The sequence below is a fragment of the Nyctibius grandis genome, chromosome 13 (assembly GCF_013368605.1).
Source record: "Nyctibius grandis isolate bNycGra1 chromosome 13, bNycGra1.pri, whole genome shotgun sequence".
Taxonomy (NCBI): domain Eukaryota; kingdom Metazoa; phylum Chordata; class Aves; order Nyctibiiformes; family Nyctibiidae; genus Nyctibius; species Nyctibius grandis.
The window spans coordinates 10,185,310-10,213,248 of NC_090670.1; the positions used below are offsets into that span (position 1 = coordinate 10,185,310).

Here is a 27,939-nt window from a genome sequence, read left to right on the forward strand (position 1 = left end):
TTACAGATTGTAACTCATTTTAAAGCAAATGAATTTATGAAGAATCACCAGTCAATTAAGCACACTGCTAAGGACCAGGTTTCAGTCCACTCAAAATTCTCCAGAAAGGAGGAGAAAGGATTTAGTTATTCATTAGTGTTTTTGGAGAGGTAGCTCCCTGAGCTCCCACCTGGCAGCCCAAACTCAGTCTTCAAAGAGCACAAAGCCCATTGGTGACAGGCAGTACAGTGCTGCCTGCACACAATACCACATTTGACCATTACTATCTCATTCTTGGCTAGTGTCTACACTTGATGACAGGTACTGGAAGAGCTGAGATGTTTCAAACAACAACAAAAAAAATATCTGACGCAGTAATGCAAGAATCCCACTGCTTTAAGAATCAGCCATGGTTCAGACAACATCTTCCAGTGATAAATCTGTTTTGTTCATTGAAAAGAAATGGGGAGACATGACCCATCTCAAAAAAAACACAAGAAGATCTACAGCAGAGGGGTCTTCAGAGATACAGACAAACGCACGTGAGGACTCAAAAAGCCGAAAGTCAAAGCTGGACAAACTCAGAAACAGCTATTTCCAGATTAACACTATAGATGAATACTTAAAAAAACTGACCCAGGGATATGTAAACCCTCTGTGACTTGGAGATTTTACAACAGCATTCAGTGTCTCTCTCCAAGTCAGCTCTAGCTGCTGCAGATGTCACTGGTCAAGTTCTTCAGCTTGTGCTTTGCAGGCGGCTCAGTGAACAGTTGTCTCATCTCCAAATGTATTATTGGTTCTCTCAATTAGAGTGAAAACAGCCGTAGCTAATCCACATCCCCCTCAGGCCAGTCTTCATGTGTGACTGGAACTGTCTACACAACAGGAACTGGTAGATGGGGAAAAGAACGGCCTTCCCAGAACATCACCAGCAATGGTTTTCTAAAAGTCCCAAAGCCAGGAGGCACCAAGACCACCACTAGATTTTTCTACAGCAGGAGCACCAGCTTAAGGTGCAAGCCTCAAACTTAGTATAGCAGTCACCCAGAATCAAGAAAGCCTGAACCCTCCAACACAGAGCAGACTGTGCTGCAAAATGGTACCATGAGTTTCTTGTCAATTCCTCAAATGCAGGAACGACCAAACTAGGCTCGCATTCATAAACTTCATATCAGCTTCAAGAAAGTGAGTGAGGAAGGACAAATTTCAGAAATCTTCTTGAAGAATTGTCTGGAATTAGGTTTACCAGGAGACTCCCTGCAACACTTCAAAGGTACCTGACAACACTCCTCAAATCTCAGCATTATTTGCTGCTAACCCAACACCTCTGTACTAGTAGTAAACTCTAAGACAACCAACAGCAGCATGCTCATCCTGGCAGCAGCTTGAAACTGCTTGGATACTCTCACATCTTTTCATAAGACCAGGATCCTCCCAAGCACTAAGTGTCAAGGCTTTGCAACAGAGAAAGGAGCAACAGGTCTAGAGCAACAACTCTAACACAACTTGCTTTGTTTACACGTGTTAAGACAGAGATCTTAGTAGCAACGCCTGGTGTTTGCAGAGCAATTCAGTTTCAAGAACCAACTCCACTTGGAGATCAAGTCAGAGAGAAAACTCTCCTGCCGCTTCTACAGCTTTGTGTCTATAGCATGAATGAGCAACATTTCTTCCAAGGCTCACCACTTGCCACGTGACAACATCTGCCAAAATAGTGTTACAGACGGGGGAAGGGGGTGGGTGGGTAAAAAAGCTTCGGGAATACTATCTGAAGCACAACAAAAAAGCATGGAGGTGCCCAGCATGCTCGAGCAGCATCTGTTGAAACCGCTCTAATGATATTAAGACACTGATTAAAAGACAAAAATAGACAGTAGACGTGGAAGTTGTCAGAAAAATATGTCCCCCAGGTCTGTACCTGTTGCCCAAATGCTGCAGCAGGGTGTCAGACCACCTAACACAAAGTCCTAGCCACCTCCCACAAGCAGCCACAGCCAGCTGGAGAGGAAAGCTGAAGGCACAGCAGGTGACTCTCCAAAGGAGAGTGCCTCAGCCTGGAATAGGCCAATGTCTCACCCAGCTTAATGACCAACTCCTTTCTCTTTACGCGGCCGAGGGAAGTGGCCAGAAGACACCACCAAAGCCCATGTCCAGAAGGACTGGCAAAGATGATCTCAAGCACTGCCCTTTCCTGACCTGTGCTTGCAGCAGAGGAAGTTAACACTTAAAACACTCTACCGAGATTAAAACACCATTCCAGTGAAATCCTGCTGGCATGGCCTTTGCTAAGCTAACAAATTAACTGCCACAGCTGTAGCCTAATCCATACTTCTCTTGGACTGCTTTCATCATAACCCTTCTACAAGCACACCTGTGTCCATCAGGGTCACGCATCCCAGCATCACTGATCATAAAACATCCATAAAAGAAATAACACAAGGGGCTTCGCTCCCAAAGGAAGGCTGTGGGCTCAGCCTCAGCCCCTTGCTCTGGCTGTCGGAGCTGTGGAGGAATCTGGTGTGACTTACTGTCATCCTCCAAAGCATCCTCCAAAGCAAGGGCACTTGCAGTGAGAGGGCTGTAAGCAGGTGCAGAGAGAAACAGAGACTGCAAATAAGCCCGCTGGGTCTGTAAGCTGCAGGTTGGCCATTACAGGCAGCAGCTCTGTAGGCTGTGGCTATTCCTTTAGTAAAGCTGGGCTAGCAATAACGACAGAGCTACGCTCTTATCACCAGCTTTGACCCCAGCATAGACAGGGTTAGGTGAGAAAATGCAGAATAAAAGTTTTCTTGAGGAATGCAGCATCAGTGAGAGGTAAAGAAGTTACAGCCTAGAACAAGAGCCACAGCTGAAGCCCAGCAGGAGGAGAAGGGAAGAACACAAGCGAAGCAGTTCTCATTCTCATCAGAAAGAGACTCCAGGAACCATTCCCCAGCACTTAGCTGAGCATCCTAACCCCCACCATCACCTGACACAGACCATGTCCAGCGCTGCCTCTGCCCACACAAGCATATCTGACTGCCAGCCTCCAGCCTCGCCAGTGCAGACTCTCCTGCCTGGGGCCAGTCTTGCCTCCACCTCTGCAAACCACACAGCAGGTACCGACACTCCCCAGGGCACCGCTGGCCATGGCCATGCTGCTCACACGCAGCCCGGCCTGGTGAGGCTTCAGCAGATTGGGGCTTTGCCTCCTCCAGCAGCACAAGGCAGCCTCAGCCCCATGGGGCTGCACCTTTTTCTTGCAGGGCCTGATCCTCGAGAGCAGCGCATGGTGTCCAGGGATACACACACACACTCCAGGCCTTGGGGACACTCCCAAGCCCTGTCCCGGTCCAGACCCGACCCACCCATACAGGGGGAAGGCGGACAGAAGGGTAGGCCAGTTCACAGACCAGGGGCTGCGTTTCTTTGCGAGCTCCTCAGACTTCATTACTACGTGTGGTGACAACAGCACAAAGGCTGCGTCGCTCAAAGGCTCTGCCCGAAACCCAGGGAGAGGCGAGTGGAGGAGGGTGCTGGGGCAGAGCACGGGGCGCACAGCGAGCTTCGGGGCAGCCGGGACCAGGGACCCTTTGCTGCCACTCTGCAGTGCAGCTCCCCACAGCAGGGACAGGCCCTGCCGGGGTGGGTGCGCCGAGGGCTGGGGCAGGTCTTAAGAACCGCTGGGCCCAACCTGCGCCCAGGCACCCATACGGCAAGGGGCACAGCCAGCCCCCAGCACCAGGGTGGGGGCCACCCCGGGGCCTGCCCACCCCCAGCCCCGTACCAACCGGCACCGAGGCTGCGCGGGGATGGGCGTCAGCCTGGGGCCTCCCCCGCCATACCGGGGGGGACCCCGAGGCCTGCTCCCCCCAGCAGGGGTGAGGGTCGCACCGGGGTCTCCCCCGTGCCAGCTGGGTGCGCTCCCCCCCTCCCACCAGAACGGGGCCGGTGTCGCATCAGGGTGGGGTCCCCGGGACCCGCCCCCCCCGCCGCAGGGCGCCCCCAAGCGGTCGCCACGGAGCGGGGGGCGAGCGGCGCCGACCCCGCCCCCTCCCGGAGCGGTAGGCCCCGCCCCCTCCCGCCAGGCGCGCGCCCCGCCCCCCATCTTGGGGGGGGCCCCACCCACTCCGCCCCCCGGGACCCGCGCCCCACGCGCCTACCCCGCCCCCACCCGCGGGGCCAAGCACCGGCACCCCAAGGGCGGGCGCCCCGAGGCCGCCCCACGCCGCACCGCCGCCCCGCCTGCGCCTCCCGTGCAGCCGTAGGGAGGCGCCCGCGGCCGGCGCCGCTCGTACCTGGCTCCCCAGCGCTGCGCCGCCCGCTCTACCCAGAGCCCGGATTTGGGTCGCGGCCCCTTTAAATGGAGGCGCCGCTCGGAGCCCTCAGCGCGCTGCAGCCCGCGGGGGGGCGGCGGCGGCGTTCCATTGGCTGTGCAGAGCGAGGGACGCTTTCCCATTGGCCACGGCGGGGCTTGGGCTCGCGAGATTCGCTTGCAGACGGCGGCCTCAGAAACACGGAGCGGCGCCGCGAGCCCGGGATCGGCGCAACAGCCCGGACTCCGCCGGGCGGCCGGAAAATCCGGAACGGATCTACGTGGCGGAGCGGGACCGCGCGAACAGACAGCGCGGAGCCGCGCGCAGGCAGCGGCCGCACCCCAGCGGGGCACGGCGCGGTGCGGGGGGCGTGTGCGGCGGGGGGTGCGGGCCGGAACGGGGCGCCCCAGTCCCCGCCAGTCCCCGCGCGGCCACCCACAAAATACGGAGCGGATACCGCGGAGCGGGCTTGCCACCCCATTCCCCCCCCCCCTTAACCCTCTCGCTGCCGCCTGGCGCGGCCAGGGCCCCGCTGCCGCCCCGGGGGCCCAGCCTGGCCGCGCCGACACAGCCTCTACCTGCGCGCGGGGGCAGCCGCCCGGCCGGGTCCAGGCCCCGCCACCGCCTCCCTGGCGCTGGAGCGTCTCCCCGGGGCGGTGAGTGACAGCGCGGCCGGGCGGGGCTTTCGTGGGGGCCCGGGACGCGGCCCCGCCCCCAAGGAGGGGCTGCCCCGGCCGGCGCCCGCCGCCCGCGCCCCGCCCCCGGCACCCCTGGGCGCCCCCCCCGCTTCTGCAACATCCCCCCCGGGTTCCCCTCCCCCACCCAGGCCCCGCCCCCCTCCGTACCCCGCAGGGTCCTCTCCCCCGCCGCGGCACCCCCTCCGACAGGCACCCTGTCCCCATCCACCCGTGGGCCCAGCCGTGCTCCCCGCGGAGCCCCCCCCAGCCAGGCTTGCTCCCCCCGGGGGCTCCGCTCCCCGCGGGCCCCCTCCATCCCCGAGGGTCACCGTTCCCCGCCTTGGCCGCCCCACTCCCCTGGGGTCTCCTCCCTCCTTTCCGCCCCCGGGCACCAGCCCCCTCCCAGCCTGCTTTTCTGTCTCCCCGCGGGGAGGACGCGGGGTACAGGGGCTGAGCGTGCGCTGGGACCCGGGGGCACCGTGGGGTGCGCAGCGCTGGGGCCGGGAGGAGACGCCGGGGCGACCTCCCGCGCTCCGGGCAGCGGGGAGGGCGAGGCAGGTTTACGGCCATCAGGAGGCGATGGCGGAGTTACGGAGAACCGGTCGCACCGCTCCCCGCTCGGGGAGGGCTGCTCTCGCGCCCGGGGAGCGGGCTGGCCACGGGCGCACGGCACCTTTCCCGGTTACGTGCGACGGGACACGGAGGGAAACGGGAGGTTTTATTGAAAGGCGGCGAAATCGAGCCCGCCGGAGGCAGCTAACGGCCCCGCTCCCGCGGCGCCCCACACTCCGAGCACTCCGGCCCCGCTCCCGGCACTCCGCAGCTGCCGGGGGCAGGGCGCGGCAGGACCCTCCCCGCTCCCGCAGGCCGGTTCCTCCTGCCGAGCCGGCTGCCCTCCCGCAGCGGGGCAGCACGGCCCCGACGGAGCGGGCTGGCGGGAACGGGGTCCGGAGAAGGAGGGGGAGGCGAGGGGCCGCCCGCGGCTGGAGGAGGAAGGGAGCGGGCACGGGGCTGGCGCTGCTCCCGCGGCGCCTTGCGGAGACCCGAGCGGCTCCCGCAGCTCCGCCGGGGCTCCAGTACTTACTGGCCGTGAGGGACGGGCAGAGCTGGGGCGGAGCGGCCGCCCCTCACGCTGCTCTCGCCATTGGCCTGGGCACACGGGGGGGCGGGCAGGGATGAGCGCGCGGCACCGCGCCGCTCCCGCCGCTGTCTCTTTAAAACGAGCGGCCCCCGCCGCGCCTGCGCGGCCCCCCTCCTCACTGCGCCTGCGCGGCGCGCTCCGGCGGCTCGCTGGGGTCCTTTGTCCCTCGCTCGCCTCTCACCCAAGTGTGATGCCCGTGTCGATGATTGGCAGCGCGCGCGGTGAGCTGCTGCCGCCGCGCAGCCAATCGGCTCCGCGTGGAGGGCTGCCGCGGCGGCTAGTCCCGCCCCATCCCGGCCAGGCTGTGAGTGGCGGCGAGCGCGGCCAGTGGTGGCGCGGCGCTGGAGGCTGGGAGGCCAATGGGAGGGTGGGTGGTGGGCGCCAAGGTAGGCTGCGCGAGTTCCGGCTGCGCGCGCGCTCCTGTCCCGGCTGCTGCGCGCTGAGGAGGCCGCGATCCGCCTCGGCGCCGGTGTCCGCCTCCAGGTGAGGCCGCGACAGCGCCCGGACCGTGGTTCGGCTCCGCTCCGCCGCGGGGCGGGCGCTTCCGGGCGGCCGCCGCCGCTAGGGCCCTATCGGGGCCCGCCGCGGCCTGAGCGGCCCGCCCCGCCCCAGCGCTGCACGCGGCCGCTTTGGCGGGCGGGGCCGGGGGCGGCGGGAGGCGCCCGGCGTCGAGCTCCGAGCGACGGCCGACCGGGCGTGTTTGCCTTTAGGTGGGGAAGATGCAGGGCAACAAGGGCTTCAACATGGAGAAGCAGAACCACACTCCGCGGAAGCAGCACCAGCACCAGCAGCACCCGCCGCCGTCCATCCCCGCCAACGGGCAGCAGGCCAACAGCCAGAGTGAGTCCCGGGCCCGCCGCGGGCTGCCGCCCGGCCCCGCTTCGGGTAGGCGTTGAGCGACCGCCCTCGCTGCAGAGGGTAACTTCGGGTCCCGGTCCCGGCCCATACGGGTGCAACAGGTCTTGGCGGAAACAAACAGAACCCGCTCGTTCAATTCAAAGCGATAAAAACTCGGGTCCTTGAGCAAACCGCGACTTGCGTTTGCTGTTCGCCTGCCATAGTCAGGTTTTTCCATTGCTGGAGACAGTGGTTTGAATTGCGACTGGGTTGTTTTGGGGTTTTTTTTTGCTCAGTCTAGTCAAACATGAATGCGGCTCTTGTAGGTTTGACTGGGATTTGTTTGTAAGTTTCTTGTGTTCCCGAACTGGGCAGTGATGTAGATTCCATCTTTGTCTCAAATTCTCACGAAAAACTCACTTAAAGAGTTTGGAAGTCTGAACCTTCAACAATGTTTTCGGTAAACCTTGCAAATACAAGATGGCCTCTTTTCCATTGGCTCTGTTTCCTTTTTTTTCCCCAACCATAACAGATGGCTTCTCAACACAGGTTTCCTAAGTACAGCAAAATAAATTTGCTATCTGTAAAGATACAGTTGTAATAAAAATGTTACAGCGACCTGCTGTTAACAGTCACCTGTTAAGACTAAATTTTTACATGGGAGGGACCAGGAGATACCCAGCTTTACTTAATAATATTTCAGCATTCAAGTACCAGCTGGCATTGGTGATGGCTGTTACTCGAATCTAATGTGTTTTCGTGTTTGTTCTTAATATGTGTGGACTGTAGCTTTGTTACTTGGGATACAGAGGGTGTGCTTTTGAGCTGAGACAAATATGCATTAATGGCTTCTGGGGCCTTAACTGATCTAACTTGATAGTTTGGAAGTATGGTGGCAAGGCATTGCCATTAGCATTTTTGGGGGAGGAAGTGCTTTAGTTGTATTAGAATTTTTTTTAAGTTTGGACACTTTGTTCAAAACAAAAGCATATAGAAGTCACGTGCACTTTGCGTTATTCCTCTGTGTATTTTTTCTGTCAAAGTTAGAAGTTTAACTGTGTACACACACATGCAGAGATACTGGGCTAGTAAAATATTCCTGTGTATTTTTATTAGGTGGCCGTGTTAAACAGGCTCCTTATCAGTTCATAGAAAATAATAGACAAGGGTGGCAGACCAGTCCCTTTCCAGTCAGGTTGGAAACAATGCAACACAGCAACTGTATTGTGGTATTCTCACGGGGATCACCCTGAGTGACTGTATCTCAGATTCCTTTGAGTGGATCTACTTAAGGCAGAATAGTGATAGTGGTATAACTGTGCCATAAGTCCCTCCTAGTGTATTCACTGGACTTGCCATTGATTCCCGAATACTTCTGATAAAGGTATGAAGAAGTTCGCAAGACAAAACACCACTTATGCACTCTTGCTGTGTGAAGTAGATAACTTAATCTTACTACTCTTCTATAGATAGACCATCAGTCGTATTTTTTTTAAGTGTTAGCCATTGGAGGTGTCCTCATTCTTATGAAAGAGTTGTTCTTAGAATCATAGAATCATTTTGGTTGGAAAGGACCTTTAAGATCATCAAGTCCAACCCTTAACCTACTACTGCCAAGTCCACCTCTAAACCATGTCTCTAAGCACCATATATACACATCTTTTTAAATATCTCCAGGGATAGTGACTCAAACCACTTCCCTGGGCAGCCTGTTCCAGTGCTTGCTAACCCTTTCGGTGAAAAATTTTTCCTGATATCCAATCTAAACCTCCCCTGGCACAACTTGAGGCCATTTCCTCTTGTCCTATCATTGGCTACTTGGGAGAAGAGACAGACACCTCGCTATAACCTCCTTTCAGGTAGTTGTAGAGAGTGATAAGGTCTCCCCTCAGCCTCCTTTTCTCCAGACTAAACACCCCCAGTTCCCTCAGCCGCTCCACATAAGAATTCTACTCCAGACCCTTCACCAGCTTCATTGCCTTTCTTTGGACTCGCATGTCTTGCATGCATTGTCTTTGCATGAATACCCTCTCCTGGTTAGTGCCATGCTTTGTAGCCTCAATCAAGCCACTCATGTTAATAGTTTATTTCATACATGTGGCCACAAGATGTCCCCTCTGCAAAGCAAAGGAATTGCTTTCTATGGCTTGCTGTCCTGTGTGGGGAAGTTCTGTATATACATTTAAGAAAATGGGATACAGGAAGGTAACGTGATGACAAAGGCACCCCTGTGTCTGGGGTATAGCAGAGCTTCCAGAATCATGCTGGACTCTTGCTGAATTGAGGGTTAAAGATTGTATATGCATGTGGGGATTTGAGAATGCTCCTACAATGTCCTGTTTATTAGTGTTATATATAGCGTTACTTGCTGAATATAGATTTTTGTAATGAACTTTGTAATTTTTCTGAGATCTCACCTATATGGCTGGTTTTTGGGGTGGTCTGTTTTTCACTGTTTTCACCATTCCAGCCTTCTCTTCAGTTTGGAACTCAAGACTCTAGAACCCAAATCCCATCTCACAGAATGACAGCTACCAGTCTGGCCGAAATTTCCTCTTTTTGCATATTTTTCTAGACATCTGGGGTTGGTTTTTTTGAGTAAAAATCTGGTTGCTGGCCAAACTGTTTTTTTCTATAATTATTCAGGTTGTAATTGCAAAATCCTGTATTATGACTACAGCTGATTTGGTTGCAGGCCAGTCATCTTGACCAGATCTCCAAAAGTTGAGTGAAATCTCTCATGTTATTTCAAGCTGCAGTGTTCTTCTTTTCTCCAGTTCTAGACTTGTCTTTCACTGGTGTTAATGAGCACTGAGGTCCAAGCATGTGTTTTCTTTAAAAAGAATAGGGGCCCATTCTGAAATAAAATTCCCTTGTTGCTGTAGAGATGGCTGGAGAGGTTTGAGACCGAAGTGAATGGGTGGTGTTACCTGTATTGTCCTATGTCTCTGTGTTCACTGTGATGAAACCTAATAGAATTTATCCCCCCAACTGTAGAGCAGCTGTGTACCTTATTCCCCTCAGATGAAGGCCTGACTATTGACCTGAAGAATTTCCGGAAACCTGGTGAAAAGACCTTCACCCAAAGAAGCCGCCTGTTTGTGGGGAATCTGCCCCCAGATATTACAGAGGAAGAGATGAGAAAGTTGTTTGAGAAGTATGGCAAGGCAGGTGAAGTCTTCATACACAAGGACAAAGGCTTTGGCTTTATCAGGCTGGTGAGTGACTTGCTACCTGTGGGGTGTTTCTGTGGCAATGACTCACACTGGAGGAGTACTGCTAATTGGAAGTAGTAGATGTTCAGATATCTTGCTAATTAAGCCTGCTGTTGATTTTAGTAACCTGGAATGTGGGATCAGCTTCTACAAGTGGTTTGTCTAGAACTTGTTGTGAGAAGGAATGTGAATTCAGGCAGCTTGTAGCAGGATTTATATCTCATAATATCTGATAGTTATTCTGAAGTCAGCTGGTAGAAAACAGAAAGAAAACATAAACATGATGCTATTATAGACGAGGTGGACTTCCATTTTCTGGAAGGGTGTGAATATGGAATGTCTGTGAGCATAGGTTGTCACGCTAGAGCGATGAATGCTCTTGAGGCAGGGGATCTCTAGAGGATCACGTTGAAGTGTGGCTAGGAGGGAGGTAGCTAGCAACACAGAGTAATGGTTCTCAGACTTTATTGGCTAACGTACTGCCTTTCTGAAAGCCCCAAGGTGAGTGGATGGAGCATGGGGTTCCCACACCAAGGTTGGGGTGCTTTGCTGTAGTGTAGCTGCTTGGTAGTGATTTAAATGAGTGGAAAGGTGTGAAACTGGCGTAGGATGTCTTTCATGGATTGTCATACAATCAGCATTTCCTTTTACAGTTATCAGACTTGGCTAATAGTTGAATCTTGATTTTTATTTTTTTAATGTATTTATTTAAAAAAAAAAAAGGCATGCTTTGTAGCCTTAATATAATTATGTTTGATAGATAATGATCATTTAATTGTTTGCTTAGTTCATACTGGCTGTTGGATTAAGCTTATGTCTGATACCTTTTTCCCCCCAAACTCTGTACATGCCTATTCAGCTAGAGTCATTGATAATAGAGAACAGCTACGGTTTGTTAGGACACTTTTTACAATGCTATGGCAGGATTATTTGTTCCTCTCTGTGAAGTACTTGTTCAGGGGAAATAGGCTTGTGACTCTTGTGACTGGCTGATTCTGTACTGCATTGAGAGTTTTAATGATAACTTTTTTTATCTTCAGGAAACTCGCACTCTGGCAGAGATTGCAAAGGTGGAACTAGACAACATGCCTCTACGTGGGAAGCAGCTAAGAGTGCGTTTTGCATGCCACAGCGCATCGCTGACAGTCAGGAACCTGCCTCAGTTTGTGTCCAATGAGCTCCTGGAGGAAGCCTTCTCAGTGTTTGGCCAGGTGGAAAGGGCTGTGGTTATTGTGGATGACAGAGGACGATCCTCTGGGAAAGGCATTGTGGAGTTCTCAGGGAAGCCTGCTGCTAGGAAAGCCCTGGATAGATGTAGTGATGGGTCTTTCCTGCTAACTACGTAAGTGTGGAGGGTGAGGAGTGCTATACTGGAATGTGTGCAGGTTGATGGGTGGCATTGGCTTGTGAGCAATGATTGTTAACACCAGAGTGGGACAGATGAGATATGGGACAGGAGGTGGTAGGTGGAGAACTTTACTTAGCTTTGTTACAGCAAGAGTGAGTCTGTGCTGAAACTCAGGTCTGAAAACTTTCTCCTGGGAAGCTGCTAGTGGGGTTAGTGTGTAAAACTTCCTGATAAGCTCTTTCTTGATAAAGCCTTCTTGGGGCAATTAAAGCAGCCTTTAAGAAGCAGGAGCTATTTCAGAGACCATCCATATAATTTGCTGGAAGCAGAGCTCAATGTGTTAATTGTGCACTCTGGGTCACTTGAGAGGTGGGTCTTGGGTTGGGACTCTACTCAGCAGCATGCACTGCTGGGGTGGGATGCTGATCCACCACTGTGAGCATGGGACCTGTCAGAGAAGCTGGTCAGATAGATTGGATGGTTTGGAGTTGTCACCATAATAAACTGTTTTTCTTTGTGCTTGAATATCATAAGGCAACAAAGCACGTTCTTGCATAATTATGTGAACTTGCTCAAGTAAATTACTGATTCTAGATGCGTTCCACAGAGCATGGCTTGGTGCTCTAACTATTAAGAGGGAGCTGTTTTTGATCTCTTGGGAATTAAAATTACTGTATATTTTGTATGTATGTGCCTAGAATTCGTGAATAGAATACTTCCTGAAATTGGGTCTGTATTGCTAATTTCTGAAGTAATTTTATAAGCTTTGTGCTTCTCACTTCTCTCCTTTTTCTTGGAGGCCTGCATATGGCACAGCTGTACACAAGCATGTTTAGTTTCAAAAAGCAGGTTTGGTTTTGTTTTGTTTTGTTTTTTTTTTAATATCTATTTTTCTCCCTGAGACTCTTTGGGGATAACCAGCATAGTGTGTAGCGCTCTGCAGGAGGATTGCTGTTAGGGAGCTTTTGCTGATTCAGAAGTCTATATCCTGAAAGAACCATGAAAACAAATTTTTAAAAGTGATCATGCAAAACTAATCACTACCAGTGCATAACTGAGAGCACCTGAGGGTAACATTCAATCTTTTTGTAGATATCAGTGTATTAGATTCTGATATCTAGGACAACAAACCAGTATGTTGCTTATTTCTAGTTATGGTTTGGTTTTGATTAAATTTGTTCTGGTTTAACCTAGTTCATGACTGTAACAGCTAGATAAACTGGTTGGAATTGGTTCACATTGGAAAATAAGACTATTAATAATGGAATATGTCACATTGAAGTGAAAAGCTACATTGTGGATCTCAGCTGTGGAGAGAGATTTTAGCCTCTCATATCCTGCTTTCTTGCTGGACTCTGGGCAGTGCTTGCTGCTTGGCATAGCATGGTCATTTCTCTTCCATTTCCCCAGCTCTGGCAAATGGGGTTGAGGAGCTAACGAGAACCTACGGTGCTGCTTTGTGCTGAGGATGAGCAGTGTCAATGCTGTGATGGGGAGCTAATTCAGAGACTGGGGACACTTCTGTTAAATACTTTCTTCTGCACACAGAAACAAGGAGGACAGAAGCACATGTGTGCAGTGTCTGTGTTGTGAAGCGCACCAGTGGACTTCTTGGCAGCGAAATTCAGACAGGGCCCAACAGGCACTTACAGAGCACTGCTGCATGGCAGTAATGGCATGTGGTGGTCTCACCAGGAGAACATGACTGAATGGTAAAGCTAGCAACCTCCAGTAAGGAGCTGTGTGGTTACTCTTTGCTTTAGGCAGCTATAAAAAGGCACACAAGGACTTGTGCAGCCCGTGGTTGGCCGTGTAGCAAGGAAGGAAAGGGAGAAAAAACAGACTCTAGGGACTACAAGACTTCATGCTGAGCAGATCCTACTGGAGGATGTCAGGTTCCAGTTAAGAAGTTAATTTAACCAGTAACTGCAAGTATTCTTCTTTCAGTACAGTCTTGGTTTGGATTCAATAAGGATTTTGATTAACAGTTCAGCTCCTGTTTTGGAAAGAAAGAAAAAAGAGTTCAAAGTGATTTCTGATTTCACTTTGGTTGAGATCCCCAACTGCTCTGAATTTCTTTGAGCAGTGCTAAATGCAGTATTTTATAAGTTCAGACACAGTACACATGCTTTCCTGCACTACAAACTCATTCTTGAATTTTCTTGAAAGTACCTCATCTTTTCTTTACAGATTCCCTCGGCCCGTCACTGTGGAGCCCATGGATCAGTATGATGATGAAGAGGGACTGCCAGAGAAACTAGTCATCAAAAACCAGCAATATCACAAGTATGTGCCTGCCATGCGACAGGAGATGGGACTACCTGTGGACTAGGACATTGACTAGTGCCTCAGTCTTAGGAGGGTGGCTCATCAGTGCTAGTAAAGGTCCTCCTTTTTTCTGTAAACATGGCCTGACTCCGGAAAAAGAATTGCATACACTGTTCTCTTGCTATGGTTAGGTGAAAGAAAGCAGTGGTTTTGGATCCATGCTGCTGGATAAGACTGGCAGCCTCCACAGATTTTTCATAAGTCTGTTTCAGTTGTTGGAATAAAAAAAATGGAGATCAAATTGCTCAGGTGAGAAGCTGAAGCAAAGACTTAAATTGTACTAAGTATTACAGCAAGTCTGTAGAGGAAACACATTTGAACCCACAGTGAAAATTTAAGGAATTATGTGAATAGCATTAGGAGATTGTAGAGCTATCCAGGTATAAGGCCATGGTCTTTGAAGGCTTCCCAGTGTAAGTAGGTATCATGTGATCCGAGCAGTGGGAATTAGTAAACCAAGTGAGCTCATGAATTTTTCAGACAAGGAGCTGGGAGGCTGCATTAGGAATAGTTGTGTGCTCCAGGTGCAGGGACTGCAGAGAGTAGTGAAATAAACACATGTTTGGGCAGTGTTTGTTTCTGGAGTGGATCTGTCCATAAGATATGCAGCAGGAGCAAAGACGGTTTCTTTAGAGAGTATTTCTAAATGTCTTTACCCAGAGTTTTTTGGTGTCTTAGGAAAGCAGTGTCATTGCTTGTTATCAAGGATGGGACACAGTTTCCATGTATAATTAATCCTGCAGGAGGATTCTGCCTAAGTTTCTCCTTTCAATAAGGTGATTCCTGAGGAGCAGACAGACTGGTATCTCAGGCATAGCTATTTGTGAGAAAGTAGAAGACAAAGTGGTTCCTATTTGTTGCACTAAGAAATGGTTTTCTAACTGTTAAAAGGACCTGCCATTGCATTTAACACACAAGTGTATTTTTCTTGGTTCCTCCTTGCTCTGTTGAAGCATTCACTAGATCTTCCTTGTTTGACAGGGAGCGTGAGCAGCCTCCTCGATTTGCACAGCCTGGCAGCTTTGAGTACGAATATGCCATGCGTTGGAAGGCTCTAATAGAGATGGAGAAGCAGCAGCAGGAACAAGTAGACCGCAACATTAAGGAAGCTCGAGAGAAGCTGGAAATGGAAATGGAAGCAGCTCGCCATGAGCACCAAGTTATGCTCATGCGGCAAGGTACCAAAGATAAATATCAGTATCAGAACATGGCCCTGTAACATCCAGGGGTGGGTAGCTCAGCAGACTGTAGAGCCCACTGAAGGAGAGTTGTGGTGTAGCTGCTTGACTTGTAACCAAGCATGGTAGTGGCAAATGAATGGAGAGATGCTACTGTATTGCTGGAGGCTCTGTTACTTTATAGAATCATAGAATCATTTTGGTTCGAAAAGACCCTTAAGATCATCAAGTCCAACTGTTAACCTAGCAAACTATTCTCTTGTGTGTTATGGTTCTAGTTCAGGAATTGGTAAGAGGTGGCATGGGAGATGAGTTTGATTGGGTTTTTCACTGTCATCTTCTACAGATTTAATGAGACGTCAGGAAGAGCTGAGGAGAATGGAGGAATTGCATAATCAAGAAGTACAAAAACGTAAACAGTTGGAACTCAGGTAAGGGGGCAGGTTATGAAATGCTGTGAATTCATAATAATATGAAATGAAATGCTTCTTCAGTGCACCTAATTGTTCAGTGTGACAATTTAATTACTACCTAAAGCGCAGCTGTTTTGGGCCTTTTTATTCATAGGGAGAGCATTCAGTTGGTTTAAGATGGAAGAGTTAGGAGTTTCTTTCACTGATTAGTATTTTGTTTTTTACAGTTCTATGTCTCAGTTTAGCTCCTTGACCGAGGCAGATAGAAAAATCAGAACCTGTGCAGTGATTCGGTGACTTCAGTGCTGCAGGTTGGGAAAGCACATTCTAGCATCTATCTTTGTTTGAGGGGTAACTTAGTCTCAGAGATTTCTCTCTCCATTCCAGCTCTTCCTTGTTTCAGGGTTATTTTGAGAAGCTCTAGGAAGATCTCCAGACTACTTCTGTAATAGAAGGCACTTGAGAGCTGTCTGGCTTGCATGCATTATATTGCATGTAGTCAGCATGTATTTGGGAGCTGCTGTGTACATAGAATCATAGAATTATTTAAGTTGGTAAAGACCTTTGAGATCATTGAGTCCAACCATAGCCTAACACTGCCAAGTCCACCACTAATCCATATCCCTAAGCACCACATCTACATGTCTAATACCTCCAGGGATAGTGACTTAACCACTTCCCTGGGCACCCTGTTCCAGTGCTTGACAACCCTTTCAGTTAAGAATTTTTTTGTAGTATACAATCTAAACCTCCCCTGGCACAACTCGAGGCTGTTTCCTCTCATCCTGTCACTTGCAACTTGGGAAAAGAGACTACCTCACTACAACCCCCTTTCAGGTAGTTGTAGGGAGCGATAAGGTCTCCTCTCAGCCTCCTTTTCTCCAGACTAAACAACCCCAGTTCCCTCAGCTGCTTCTCATGAAGCACACATATGGGTGTCCTCATGTTACGTTTTATAATGAACTCCTTAAAATTGAGAGTGTTGGAAATGTCTTGGTGTGCATACATGTTTCTGCTTTCATCATGAGGTACCTAATATTTTACAGCCTCAGCAAAATAATGTTCTTAAAGTTGTAGGTTTCCAAACAAGACCCATTAGGCAGCACTGCAACACTGTGATGCAAATGGTTGGTGTATGTTGTACTGAGCATCCTTGGACCTTTTTGCAGGCAAGAGGAAGAACGCAGGCGCCGTGAGGAGGAAATGAGAAGACAGCAAGAAGAGATGATGAGACGCCAGCAGGAAGGCTTTAAAGGGAATTTTGCTGATGCGGTATGAGTGCTTCTACCTTCCCATTGCGTCTGGACGCTGACATCAGATTTTTGCTCTTCTGCAGCTTGGGGCTTTCTGTGAATACTTAACTTGTAGAGTCCCTCAGCCAACATCTTTAGTGCATTCTGCCCTCAATTATTGACTCCCTCCAATCTTAATACAGTTTAGTCTGGAAAATATAAATACCCCAGTTACTGTCCCACTGCTGTTCATGTAGGACCGTCACTAGCTGTCTTGCTGTTCAGAAGAATATATGCTAGCTAATTTTATTCTAACAGTAACAAAGTTGTACTGTCATGAAGTACTGCTGCAGAACCCTGTTACGGTCATGCGCCTGGCTATATCCCTAGCCTGCAGTCTGTATTAGTCATGCTTGGATGAAATGATCCCAACTTGAGGCACTGCTGCAGGCATGATAATTGCTTGTACTTAAAAGTCAGCTGGCCAAGTATTTTTTTTGTAATGTAAAATGTGTGGTAACCTGCCTTTTAATAGCAGTATCTCTAGTTCTATAAAGATCTGTCTTGCAATTTATTTCCAGTCCCAGCAACTTTCTATGGTGGAGGCCGCTGTAGTGGTGTCGAGGTGGTGTAATGGCATTGATGCAAATGGGTGGCAAGTGTTTATGTATCCCAGCGCAACATTGGCCTCTAAGCAAAACAGCTAAATATATGTCAAACCAAAAGGGCTAAAACTGTGTGACTGACCTAAATGTGTGAATATTACCCTGTGTAGCACAACTCCTGATTTCTCTAAACAATAGTGCCTTCACATGATAAACAGTGGTGCTGAGACTACAGAGGAAGTGAAATCTGTTCTTCAGTTCCAACTGTGGAAAAAGTAGTACCCTCACTAACTGAGGAGGTGCTCGTAGCTTTGCAGTGTGGGAGATCTGTGGTGTGTCCCCTACGCTCAGTTAATAAAACAGAAATTGAACTCGCTAATTGGTATTTTAAGGCAAGTGACCCAGTGCTGCATCTTTATGTAAACTTGCATTCCTTTCAGCAGGAAAAGCTTCTTAGCTATGCTGAGGAAGTAGCAAAACTAATTCTATCTAATGTGATACTGCTGCTCAGCAGATCTTTCCATCCAGATATCAGATATCTCATTATGCTGCTGTTTGGTAAAACCTGCACATGCAGCTTTGCTGCTGGATGTTTTATCATGATTGTGAAAAAAAGTCTTTCAGAATGAGATATTTTAAATAAGACCTGTTTGTTCAGCAGTTAATCATGTGAAGGTAGCTCAGATCTTTTGAAATTTACCCTGGGAATGACTTTCCTACACGGTTTTCAATAATAAGACTGCAAAACTCATTGAATTTATATAATTACTTTTTTTAAAAGCCTGAATTTTTATCATTTGAAATGAGTGTCTCTTTTTCCAGAGGGAGCCACCAGACATGCGAATGGGACAGATGGGTATGGGAGGTAAGAGTATTCCGTGGCCATCTTTGTTCCTATGCATGTTCCTTTCCTCCTTTACAAAATCGGTACATTTTTTGAGTAGTCTTACTGGCTTCTTATTTAGAAACTCAGTTGTAGTAATCTGCTCTCAGTTCAGTGACAGGAAGCGTTCATGTGACAGGAAACATAACAAAATTTGCATATGAGGCAGTACTGTACGTTTGTGAAAGACTCAGTTCAGTAAGCAAAAAGACTTGGTTGAAGTTGCTATCAGACCCATAGTGTGCTCCAGAAGTATACAGTGATCCAGAAACTGGTACAACATGTAGTGCTAGACCTTCAGCCCAGGAAATAATCCTGATTACTCTATTTCCATATTTTGTCTACATGATTTAAGAGTTTCAGGCCACATGTACAAGAGCAAGTTGAAGAGGCGATGGGGACTTAGTGGTTAATGAAGGTGCTGAGTGTTAGAGCCTGCTGTAGTTTTGGATAATACTGGAATGCAAGATCAGTTTGTCTTGACTTAATAGCGCAAAGCGAGTTAATAGACTAGGACTCTCTCCCTGAATATAATGCTGCAGGGAGCTTACACGGTGTTTTGTGGCTCTGGAGTGATGAGGAGACCCCGGTCACTGTGTCTGCCCGGACTATTCTTTCGTTCTCTTTTCCAGGTACCATTGGCATCAACAATAGAGGAGCTATGGGTGGTACCAATGTTCCAGCTGCTGCACCTCCCGCGACTGGTCCTGGAACTATGATACCTGATGGAGCCATGGGAATGGTAATGTATCTCCATCTGCTTTTTGTGCACACTTTTTAAATGCAGATTATGTTGTTTCCATTGTTAAGCACTATGCTGCTAAAGTTGAAGCTTGTTTGTCTACCTAGACCTGTTGCTTAACTCCTGCTGAAATCTTTAGAAGTTAATCTTGCATTGATACTAGTTGGTAATTTTCAGGAGATTGAGACAAGTCTAATAATTATTTACTGTACTTCCAAGATAGCTAGTGCTAAAACGTTGGTTAGAAAAATCTTAGCAATAATATTTGATTATTTTTAAATGGCATAATGGGAAGCACTTTGTTGAATGAGAGCGTTTTGAGAGTAGATTCTTGCAGGCATAAAGCCAAGCTTTCAGGAATGTTCTGTCCATCACCAGTTTTAAAAACAATTATCTCCTATGCTAATAAGCTAAAATGAGTATGGTAATAGTGAGTATGCTAAAATGAGTTTGGCTAATTTGCTTAGGAGGTAAAGAGCAGAGCATCAGTGGAGGTTATCCTTATCTATTTGCCTCTTAATTTTTATATTTAATTTGGTTTTAAACTTTACTGCAGCACTTTACAATAGACCATGGATTCTGTGGCATCTGTCATTCCTCTCTTTCATAACGAGGATCCATCCTCTCACAGTGTGAGCACTTCCAGTCAGCAGCAGAAACAGCAGCATAGTCGAGTTTGTCCTGAAAGTTCATCTTCTTTTAGCAGTTTATATGAATTGGTCTAATAAGCCATTTTCCTGCAAACCTTCCTACTTAGACTTGATCTATCGTGACTGCTACATCACAGAAATATTTTTGTTGTAAAGAACAGTTTTATTTGTCTATAAGCTTCTGTACCTAAGTGGTAGGGACAGTGGAGCGGCTGAGGTTAAGGGAATGCATACTACACAAGGAAATTAAGGAGGAAGATGAAGAGAGAAATTGAGAGGGGAGGTGAGTTCAGATCAATACGATGAAATAATACCATTTAGACCAAAAAGCAATAAGCTGTTTCTCTAACTGCCAGAAATATGTATAGTCTTTTTGGAAACTATTTATCCTGGCCATGTGCTTAGTTTTAGTTACTGAGCCTATGTATTCCAGCTTTTTATTCATGTAGGGAGTAGTTACTTTGCATGTTTGCTCCAGCTGCTTGGAGTGATTGCATTGTGCTTTCCTGTGATGTGTCCTACAGGAGAAGTTCATGATTACTCAGAATTTTTCATCTGTAGGGAAGGGAAGAAGGTAGGAGTGCTCTGTTACTGCTAGTGCCTCCCCTGCACTGCCAGCAAAGTGACCATTGAGAGTCCCTGGGACTTCCCCATTGACAATTTGACTGAAGTTTGGGTCTGTGTTCTGTAGAACAAGGCAATACCATGGAGTCGTGTACAGTACTAGTACCAATTATGATGTGCGTATATGTGTCACATTTCATTGCATATATATGTATCACTGCTGTAAACCTGTGGACAAAGAATAAATGGAACCCAGGAGCCTGGTGTAAAGCAGCTCTGCTCTACGTAGTCACTTAGCCCCAGCCTGGGGGGAAGGAAGAGGCAGTGGTTGCCTCTAGTACGTTCCCCAAAGGAAGTAACCATGTCCACCATGAGGACATTCAAGCAGTGGAACAGGTTGCCCAGAAAGGTTGTGCAGCCTTCATCCTTGGGTGTTTACCAGACCTGACTGGATAAAGCTGTGACTAACCTAGTCTGACCTCATAGCCAACTCCACTTTGAGCAGGAGGTTGGACTTAAGAGACCTCCTGAGGTCCCTTCCAATCTGAATTATCCTTTGATCATCTCTTCCCTGCTGGAAGGAAGAGGCTGTGCAATAGCACTAACCCATCTGGGAGAGGGGAGAGCCAAAGGAATGGAAATAACAGGATACAATCAGGGAACAAGACTAGTATTGCAGACTTATTTTGGAATTGGAGTATTGTGTACGTCTGGATTGTGATAGTACTGTGGTATCACTGTACTGCTCCTCGTTTGCATTCAGTTTGGGTGAAGGAATATGGTGGAAATGTGAAGTTCTCCTTTCCCAGACTGCATTACTCACATGCTCCACAGCAGGGCACTAGTCTGTGAGATGGTGCGAACTGTGTTCCAGTATCCTTGACTACAGGTTACGTGGGGAAAGAGGCTTTGTCCTGCAGTGGTCCTGTCAGTCCAGTTTTGGGGCTTTGGGGATATTTTTGGTGGGGTGAAGGTTTGTAGCAAGGTCAGCTGGAATTGTGGAATCCTGGTAGAATTTGAATCAACTCACATGGCTTTTAACTGCCCTTTGTTCTTTGTTTTTCTTCCTGCCTCTTCTGCATTTGTCCTCATTACAAGACTCCACCACCGCCTGCAGATCGCTTTGGCCAGGGCGGTGCGATGGAAGGCCTTGGAGCCATGGGAGGGAACCCACCTGCCTTCAACAGAGGAAATCCAGGGGGTGACTTTGGCCCTAACAAGCGTCGCAGATACTAACAGGATTAAGCTACCCTCTGCACACGCCCCAAAGAGGAAAGGAATCTTGGCAGGCCATACAGGGTTCAGCTCGGGGGGTGGGGGAGGGATATATTAAAAATAGTTAATTAGGGCCTGTTTTGGTAAAGCCACTCTAGGACGCAGGGAGTGCAGTCTGAGTGGTAAAGGTTTTAGAAAATTTCATGTGGTGCATTCCTATAATTTCAATGTGAAAAAAGGATTCTGGGAGGCTGCCATGGTTGTTCAGTAACGGTAAAATCTGGCAAGGACCCTAATGCCTTGACCATTCCAGGTTTCCTATTTGCAGCTGGAGTCCTGAGACAAAACTAGATAAAATTGCGGTATGTCTTGGCATCTTTTTAGTGTAGTGTACCTTGCTTAAGAGCACAGGGAAGTCTCTGGAGAACTGGGGCAGCAGCATCTGGGTACTTTGCAGCTCCCATGATTCTGTAAATTTATATAGCTCCAAATGATCTGTCATGTAGTGAATTGGGGGAGGTTTTATGTTCGTTTCTTTTTTTTTTCTTTCCCTTCTAACTTGTAGTTATTCTTTTTACCTGGACCATCTGTTTCTTTAAAGTAGTTGACCGTCATGTGCAGCCTGAATGGCTGGGAGGCTCTTGTTTGGATGGATTTTTTGATAACGTGTTGTATCGCTGTTTATTTTTACTGGTAGTAAAGTACAATCTATTGGACAAAGATACTGTATCTCATGCTGAAGATTTAACTGAAACAAATGTTTGTATAACCTTAACCTTGCCTGTCTTTTGTGTAGAAGTACTACAAGATTTTTCATTTAGTGTAAACTGTTTGAACACAAGCTGTAATTGTCCCACTAACAAGTTTGAGTTTGTCTGCGGAATGTTACAGGAATGCATTATTAAAGTGGATTTTAAGCCTTTTTTATCTGGTGTGTTGTCTCTTCTCTTTTTTGAATAAATACATGAATATATATGGATTGAAGTAAATCAAGCTTCAGATTATGGCGCAAAAGTTGCTCTTGCATAGCTCTATAAAGAGGGTGTTCAACCCCTGAGAACTTTCTAACAGTTCTCCTTGTCACAGAATGAGTTTTATTTGTGTGTTGGAATGAGACCTTCAACTTCAGCATTTCAGAGTACAGTAAGGGAGCTCCTGATGCACCTAGGATGTGTCTGTTGTGGTTGGAGAGAAGAGGGACACAAGGCTTGTTCATATGTCACTGGCAGTGTGGAGTTCAATTTGTGTCCTGTCTGCATAGAACAAAGTTGTCTGTCTGTCTCTGTCCTGTGTTGCAGTTGCCTCTGGCTGGGATGCAGACCTTCCTGCAGCACTCGGAACCCCTGTGCTGGTGCAGGAATCCGAGGACCCATAACTGTCAGTGGCAACAGTAACACTTTATCTTGTGTAATACATGAGGGAATCTGTAGGGACAGGAGCCTTCTGTGAGTTGTGTTCTGCCATGAAAGCTCTTGACACTGGGGAGGGGCAAGCAGAGAGGGAAGTTTAAGAAGACATTTACGTGGGAAAGGGAGGGAGAAAGAGTTACAGCCTAAGAGCATAAGGAGCTGCCTTACAGACTTGTGAGATAATAGGGAAGATTAAAACATTTTCAGGAGCCTAATGGTACCAAGGCAATAACCTTAAAAATTAAAGGTTTGGTCCTGTAGGTACTCTGTAAGTAGGGAAAGATTAAATAATCACTCTGGAGGTTTCATTGGTTTACCCCTGTTATTTGATGGCTTATAATTAGCCTGGAATGGGAGGGTTGATAAGCTGTATTGAAGAGAGACTGCAGCTGATGCGCTTGTATCTTTTGCTTGTTTTGTTCTCCACATTTGAAAGCATCAGCATGAGTAGGTGGCTTGCTGAGGAGATACGGTATGTAATGATTATCAGGGGAATTGTGACTTACCTGTAGGTACAATATGAAGAGTTTGGTGAAGTTTTTCCCCTGGCACATTTTCTAGGATAGCTAAATATTGCAAAATCTCAAATAAATTGGTGAGAATGCTGATTTGCTTTTCCGTTGCCCTGCGGTGAGGATGCATCTGTTCTTGTGGCTTGTGTCTGGAACATGTCTGGCAGACATTCACTAATGCCATGGGTGTTTGGTAAGTACATCATTTAATTCCAAAGTGTGAAATTAGGTGAAGAAACTGTGAAGTTGCACCCAGGTGTCTGTATTGTCGCTCATTCTCCTGCCCATTGCTCAGCTGCCTTGCTTGTTAGTTAGAGACGTTGCTGCCTTAGGGAGATGGCAGAGCTCAAATGCTTAGCACTACTCTGCTGCTGCCTCAGTCCTATTCAAGTGTAAGATAAGGATGGGTCTGGTTACTGCCTTTCCCTGGGAGAAAAGGGACATAGTAACAGGGTGTGTAAAAATCATGGGGAAGGAGGGATTTAGCACTGCTCAAAGTCCATCTAACAAGACCCGTACAAGGTGAAAATTGAAGATCCAGTGACAGCAAAGGAAGAAAACTAAAACTACAGTGTGGTTGGAATGCTATAGATAACATTCTCATTTGCTTTAAAGGAGACTGAAAACCTGTGACTGAGGTTCTAGTAAGGAAATTGTAAAGCAAACTATTACTCAGTTTTTCAGTGGCATGCAGCAGGAGGAAATGGCACCAGGGACTGCTTGTAGTGCAGAAGCGTTTAAGGCTGGGCACAGGAGCAAGCAAGGCTGCCTCACTCCAGAGCACTTCCAGATGCTGGAGTCTGCTGAAGCACTTTTGGTTTTGCTGTCAGTGCTTGCACTGCTTGAATAAGGTGGCGAGTGCAGCTCCAGGGGCTGGACTCTGCACAAGCACTGTTGTGATGTGCTGAGGTTCAGCGAGTGTGCAGAAGGGAATGCTCTCCTATGCGTGCTTTTCCGGACAGCTGGCTATTACATAGTTGCAGACTGATGAAGTATTTTGACTATCATGAAGAGACACCCTTGCCTTTTGCTGTCATATCTGATCAGCTTGTTTAAAATGCACTTAGGCAGTATCAGTTCCTATCAGACCAAGGACTGGTGAGCAGTCTCATTACTTTGCTCTTAGCTTTTAACCCCCATGATTTGTGGGCTTGTGCTTTATGCAGGTTCCCCTTAAACAATAATGACTGCATTTGCAAGAATCAAAGATAAATCTGAAAAATCCAAATGGTACCTGGATAATTTTGTCACATAAAAGCAGTAGACAAACATCTTTTTTTTTTTTTTTTCCTGGCACAGTGCATCTCACTAGAAGCTGTCATTTATCATAAAAAGCTGCAAGTGGTGGAATATGCTGAACTACTTCTCCAGTGAGCTACCTTTGGGAGCTGAAAGAAGGAAGATGTGATTTCCTGTGGCCTTGCTGAAAGGAGCCATCATTCCCTCTTTTGTCTTGGTCATGGCTTGGGTACCTGCTTGTCTGCCTGGTGAGTGCCAGAGGTAGCCAAAAGGAGAGGAAGAAAGCAGGGAGCTCAGCCATGCACAACACATTCCCTCACTACAGCCTGGCCACTCTGCTCTATCTGAGCTTGTAGTGATGATGCTTTACGGCAACAGGACCCTCCAAAGGAAAACCTGCAAAACCCCACACTGCCTGCCAGTTCAGGCTATTTCGGGCAGCAGGTTTTTATTATGGATGCCAGCTAATGACCAGAAAACTGAGTCTTAAGAGTAGACTGGACTCTCTCCTTTTTGGACTATTTTCTGTTGAGGACCAAAGTGCACTTTTTGATGAGAAATATTGCACACGTTGTCAGAGCGAGCACCAGAGTAAACGAGCTCCTTTAGCAGCTCTGCTCTGAGGAGACAAAATTATCTCTGGGAGCAAGAGACTGCCTGAACTACAGGGAGAAAATCCACATCAGCTGGGCAGCTGATTCCAGTTTGAAGGTGTAACTGTTCAGTGAGACCAGAATGTTGGGGCAATAGCCCTGTAGTAACCCAAGCTGCAGAAGGGTGGTGTTCCTGAATGGAGAGATTATGATTGCCCACATCTCCATTTCTGATGGTTTTCCGGTCTTTTTCAAACCTGTTCTCTGAGCTGTTGAGTATAATGAGTGCAGACCTCTTGGACAACAGCTGGTACGTAACTCCTGAGCAGTCCTGTCAGAAGACCGGCCCGTCAGAACTTCTGCTGTAGAATTGCTCAGCACGTATTCTTATGGGGAAGATTTTATTTCCCAAATAACTAGAACATGAATCCTCCCTACTAGCTTTGTGTAGCATACATAGCAGTAATATGTATGTCAGGGATTTTCCTTCTCCTAACCAGCCTTTTGTGTGGAGGAACTGCTCCATGTGCACTCCCTTCCCACTACGCCAGGCTCCACAGAGCATCCTGGATGACCAAAGGGTCAGAGGTGAGCTGGGTTTCTCTCCCCGGAGGCATCCAGCATGTTCTCCCCAGGACTCGGGGGGGGTTGTTTTACACTGACCCTGATCGTTCAAAGGCAAACACATTAAGTTGGGTTTGAGAATCATTTGGTCCTTTTTTTCTACCTCCTTTTTGTTCTGTTATGTATCAAATTAAGTGCACAGAAAACAAACAGGCTTTATTTTTATTCTCAGCTGGCCCATTCCTTGCAAGCTGTTTCAAAGGTGTTGGTCATGACTGTCTTTGCTCGGCCGGCTCACCCGGTGACTTCTGCTTTACTCGGAGCTGTGCCCCAGAGGAGGGCCAGGCTCAGCAACGCAGCCCTGTGGCCCAAATGCAACTGCCAGAAGACACAGCTTCAGACTAGACACTGCGTGATGGATGTGCAGTCCAGCACGCTCTTTGCCATCACCTGAACCCCATCTCCTCTGTTTCCTCATTTTTAAAGTACCAGCTCTAGCAGGGCCTTGAGTCTGCTGGTGGCTGAGTGAGTGATTCCCCTGGAGCTCATTTCTGTTTCATGGTGGATGTCTTGTGTCTGTCTCCCAGGCTGCACCCCCTCACCTTGTCCTCCCTGGGTAGCCTCCCCTTGGGCCAGGAGCTGTGGACCCCCCCAGTTTACTGTATGTCACTGTGCTATGTTCCCAGTAGGTTCTGTCTTTTGAGACACCTCGTTCCCTGCAGACATTTGCAGTGGTGCAGCAGAGGAGCAAGGGCAGAGCAGTGTTGCTGCATGCTCTTGTCTGCCTGCGGCTGCTCCTCGGGTCCTGAGGGGGCTCTGCTCGGCTGTGACCCCCCCCAGCCCCCAGCTACCTGCTGGTCCCTCTGAGACGAGCCTCAGTGTGTGGGTCAGCCACGGCATACTCTTGGTGTTACCTCTGAGCCATGCATGGTAACCCGAGCTCCAGATTCTCACTGGCATGGGGATGGCAGCAGCTGCAGCCTTGCTGACAGCTTGTGGAAAGGACAAGGAGATCTGAAACCCTATAGCTCTGCTCAGCCCCTGGGATGACAAATTCCTCTGTCACAGGGCTCTGCCGGCTTCCCAGGTCCCAAGTGATCCCTCCTGCCTGAGCAGAGGCTGTGGATGCCAGCATCATTTTTTTACCCACCTTTGTGACCGTTGGGTCATTTGTTGTGTCTTGAGGCACTGCAGTCCTTCAAGGGAGGTACCAGCTTGAAGCTATGTGGCTCATGCTGGTGTGATGGTCCCCCAGTGCCCTCATGTTTCCCTCCTAGTTTTTGGGTTAGATGTGGGTTTATACACAGGCTGCCCAGGTATAAGGAGGCCTGATGGTGATACGTGTCCTCCCCTCCAGCGGGACTGTCTTCCTTGCTAATGAGATGACAAGGAAAAGCCTGACATTACTGCTGGTTGTGGCATCTCAAGGTGAGGATAGTGGAATTGAGCTGGAGGTGGAGCAGCAGGGCAGTGTGAAATGAGTCTGGAGTCATCTCCTTGGTGAGATCCAGAATTTCGGCAAGGGTTCATCCTAACTGTGGACTTTGGAGATCCCCTTGGGGTGGTAGTAGATCCTGCAGGCTGTTGTAGGGGGATTAGCTAGGTTAAACAAACATCGTGGGACAGGGATGGGGTTACATGAGCCATGGCAGACCCTGTGGGTTTCCCTCCCAAGCGGAATCCCTGGATAGCTGCTGCCTGCAGGACCTGCCCTTTGCACTGTCTGATAGTGCCAAGGGCTTATGTCAAACTCAGTTCCTGAGCAGAAACGCTCTCCAGGTGCTGTGTGCTCCGGCAGGTCAGGGCAGCACCCAGGAAACAGCTGTCTCTGCAAACAGGAACAACAAAAAGAAAATAATTCTTGTTTTCATCCCTGGGTTGCACAAGACCCTTCATTGAAGGATGCCTTGGCCACATGCACTGCTTTGGTCCACTGGTGCCTCTGTCTAGCAGATCATCATGCCTTTTGGGGCTGGGGGAGATCAGCACAGGCTTTGCCATGGTTCTCTAGGAAGTCTCTTCCCTTCTTTTGCAGGAAACTTTCAGCTGCTTCTATAAATGCTAAAGAAACTGAGAGCAGCTGTTCAAGAGGAGTTGCAGGTTGCCTCGAGCAGAGCGTGAGCACTGGGGTGGCACCCATGCCTCCTGCCTGTGGGATGGCAGGCTCTGGGAAGTCCTCTGCCCACCCTGGGTGCAGAGCCACCCCACAGCACCCATTCCCTCTGCTGGACACAGGGGCAGGACAGAAATGCCTCTCGAGATAACGTAGGCGCCGGATCCCGTCAGCTGCAGAGCTGCTATGTCCATCTTTAGCCTG

General features: G+C 48.7%; 2 protein-coding genes across 7 annotated transcripts in view; one reads left to right on the forward strand and one right to left on the reverse strand.

Moving 5' to 3' along the window:
- Window positions 1-4,942, reverse strand: part of ZMYM3 (zinc finger MYM-type containing 3) — a 32,760-nt gene extending 27,818 nt beyond the window's left edge. Inside the window, exon 1 of the mRNA XM_068412161.1 lies at window positions 4,856-4,942. The gene's annotated coding sequence lies outside the window, so the exon portion shown is untranslated. The remainder of the gene's footprint in view (window positions 1-4,855) is intronic.
- Window positions 4,943-6,321: 1,379 nt separating this feature from the next.
- Window positions 6,322-24,771, forward strand: NONO (non-POU domain containing octamer binding). Of its 6 annotated transcripts, none has more exons than XM_068412158.1 (11): window positions 6,322-6,399; window positions 6,806-6,980; window positions 9,930-10,150; window positions 11,188-11,489; window positions 13,686-13,781; window positions 14,805-15,001; window positions 15,348-15,432; window positions 16,584-16,686; window positions 18,074-18,116; window positions 18,767-18,876; window positions 24,526-24,771. In XM_068412158.1, exons 2-11 carry the CDS (start codon window positions 6,815-6,817, stop codon window positions 24,598-24,600), a joined length of 1,398 nt encoding a protein of 465 aa, XP_068268259.1. In that variant the 5' UTR covers window positions 6,322-6,399; window positions 6,806-6,814; the 3' UTR covers window positions 24,601-24,771. The 6 variants fall into 6 exon arrangements, with proteins under 6 accessions (XP_068268259.1, XP_068268255.1, XP_068268257.1 ...); XM_068412154.1 differs by lacking the exon at window positions 24,526-24,771 and adding an exon at window positions 21,189-22,230 and having other exon boundaries at window positions 6,327-6,399; XM_068412156.1 differs by lacking the exon at window positions 24,526-24,771 and adding an exon at window positions 21,189-22,230 and having other exon boundaries at window positions 6,327-6,399; window positions 9,957-10,150.
- Window positions 24,772-27,939: the final 3,168 nt, after the last annotated feature.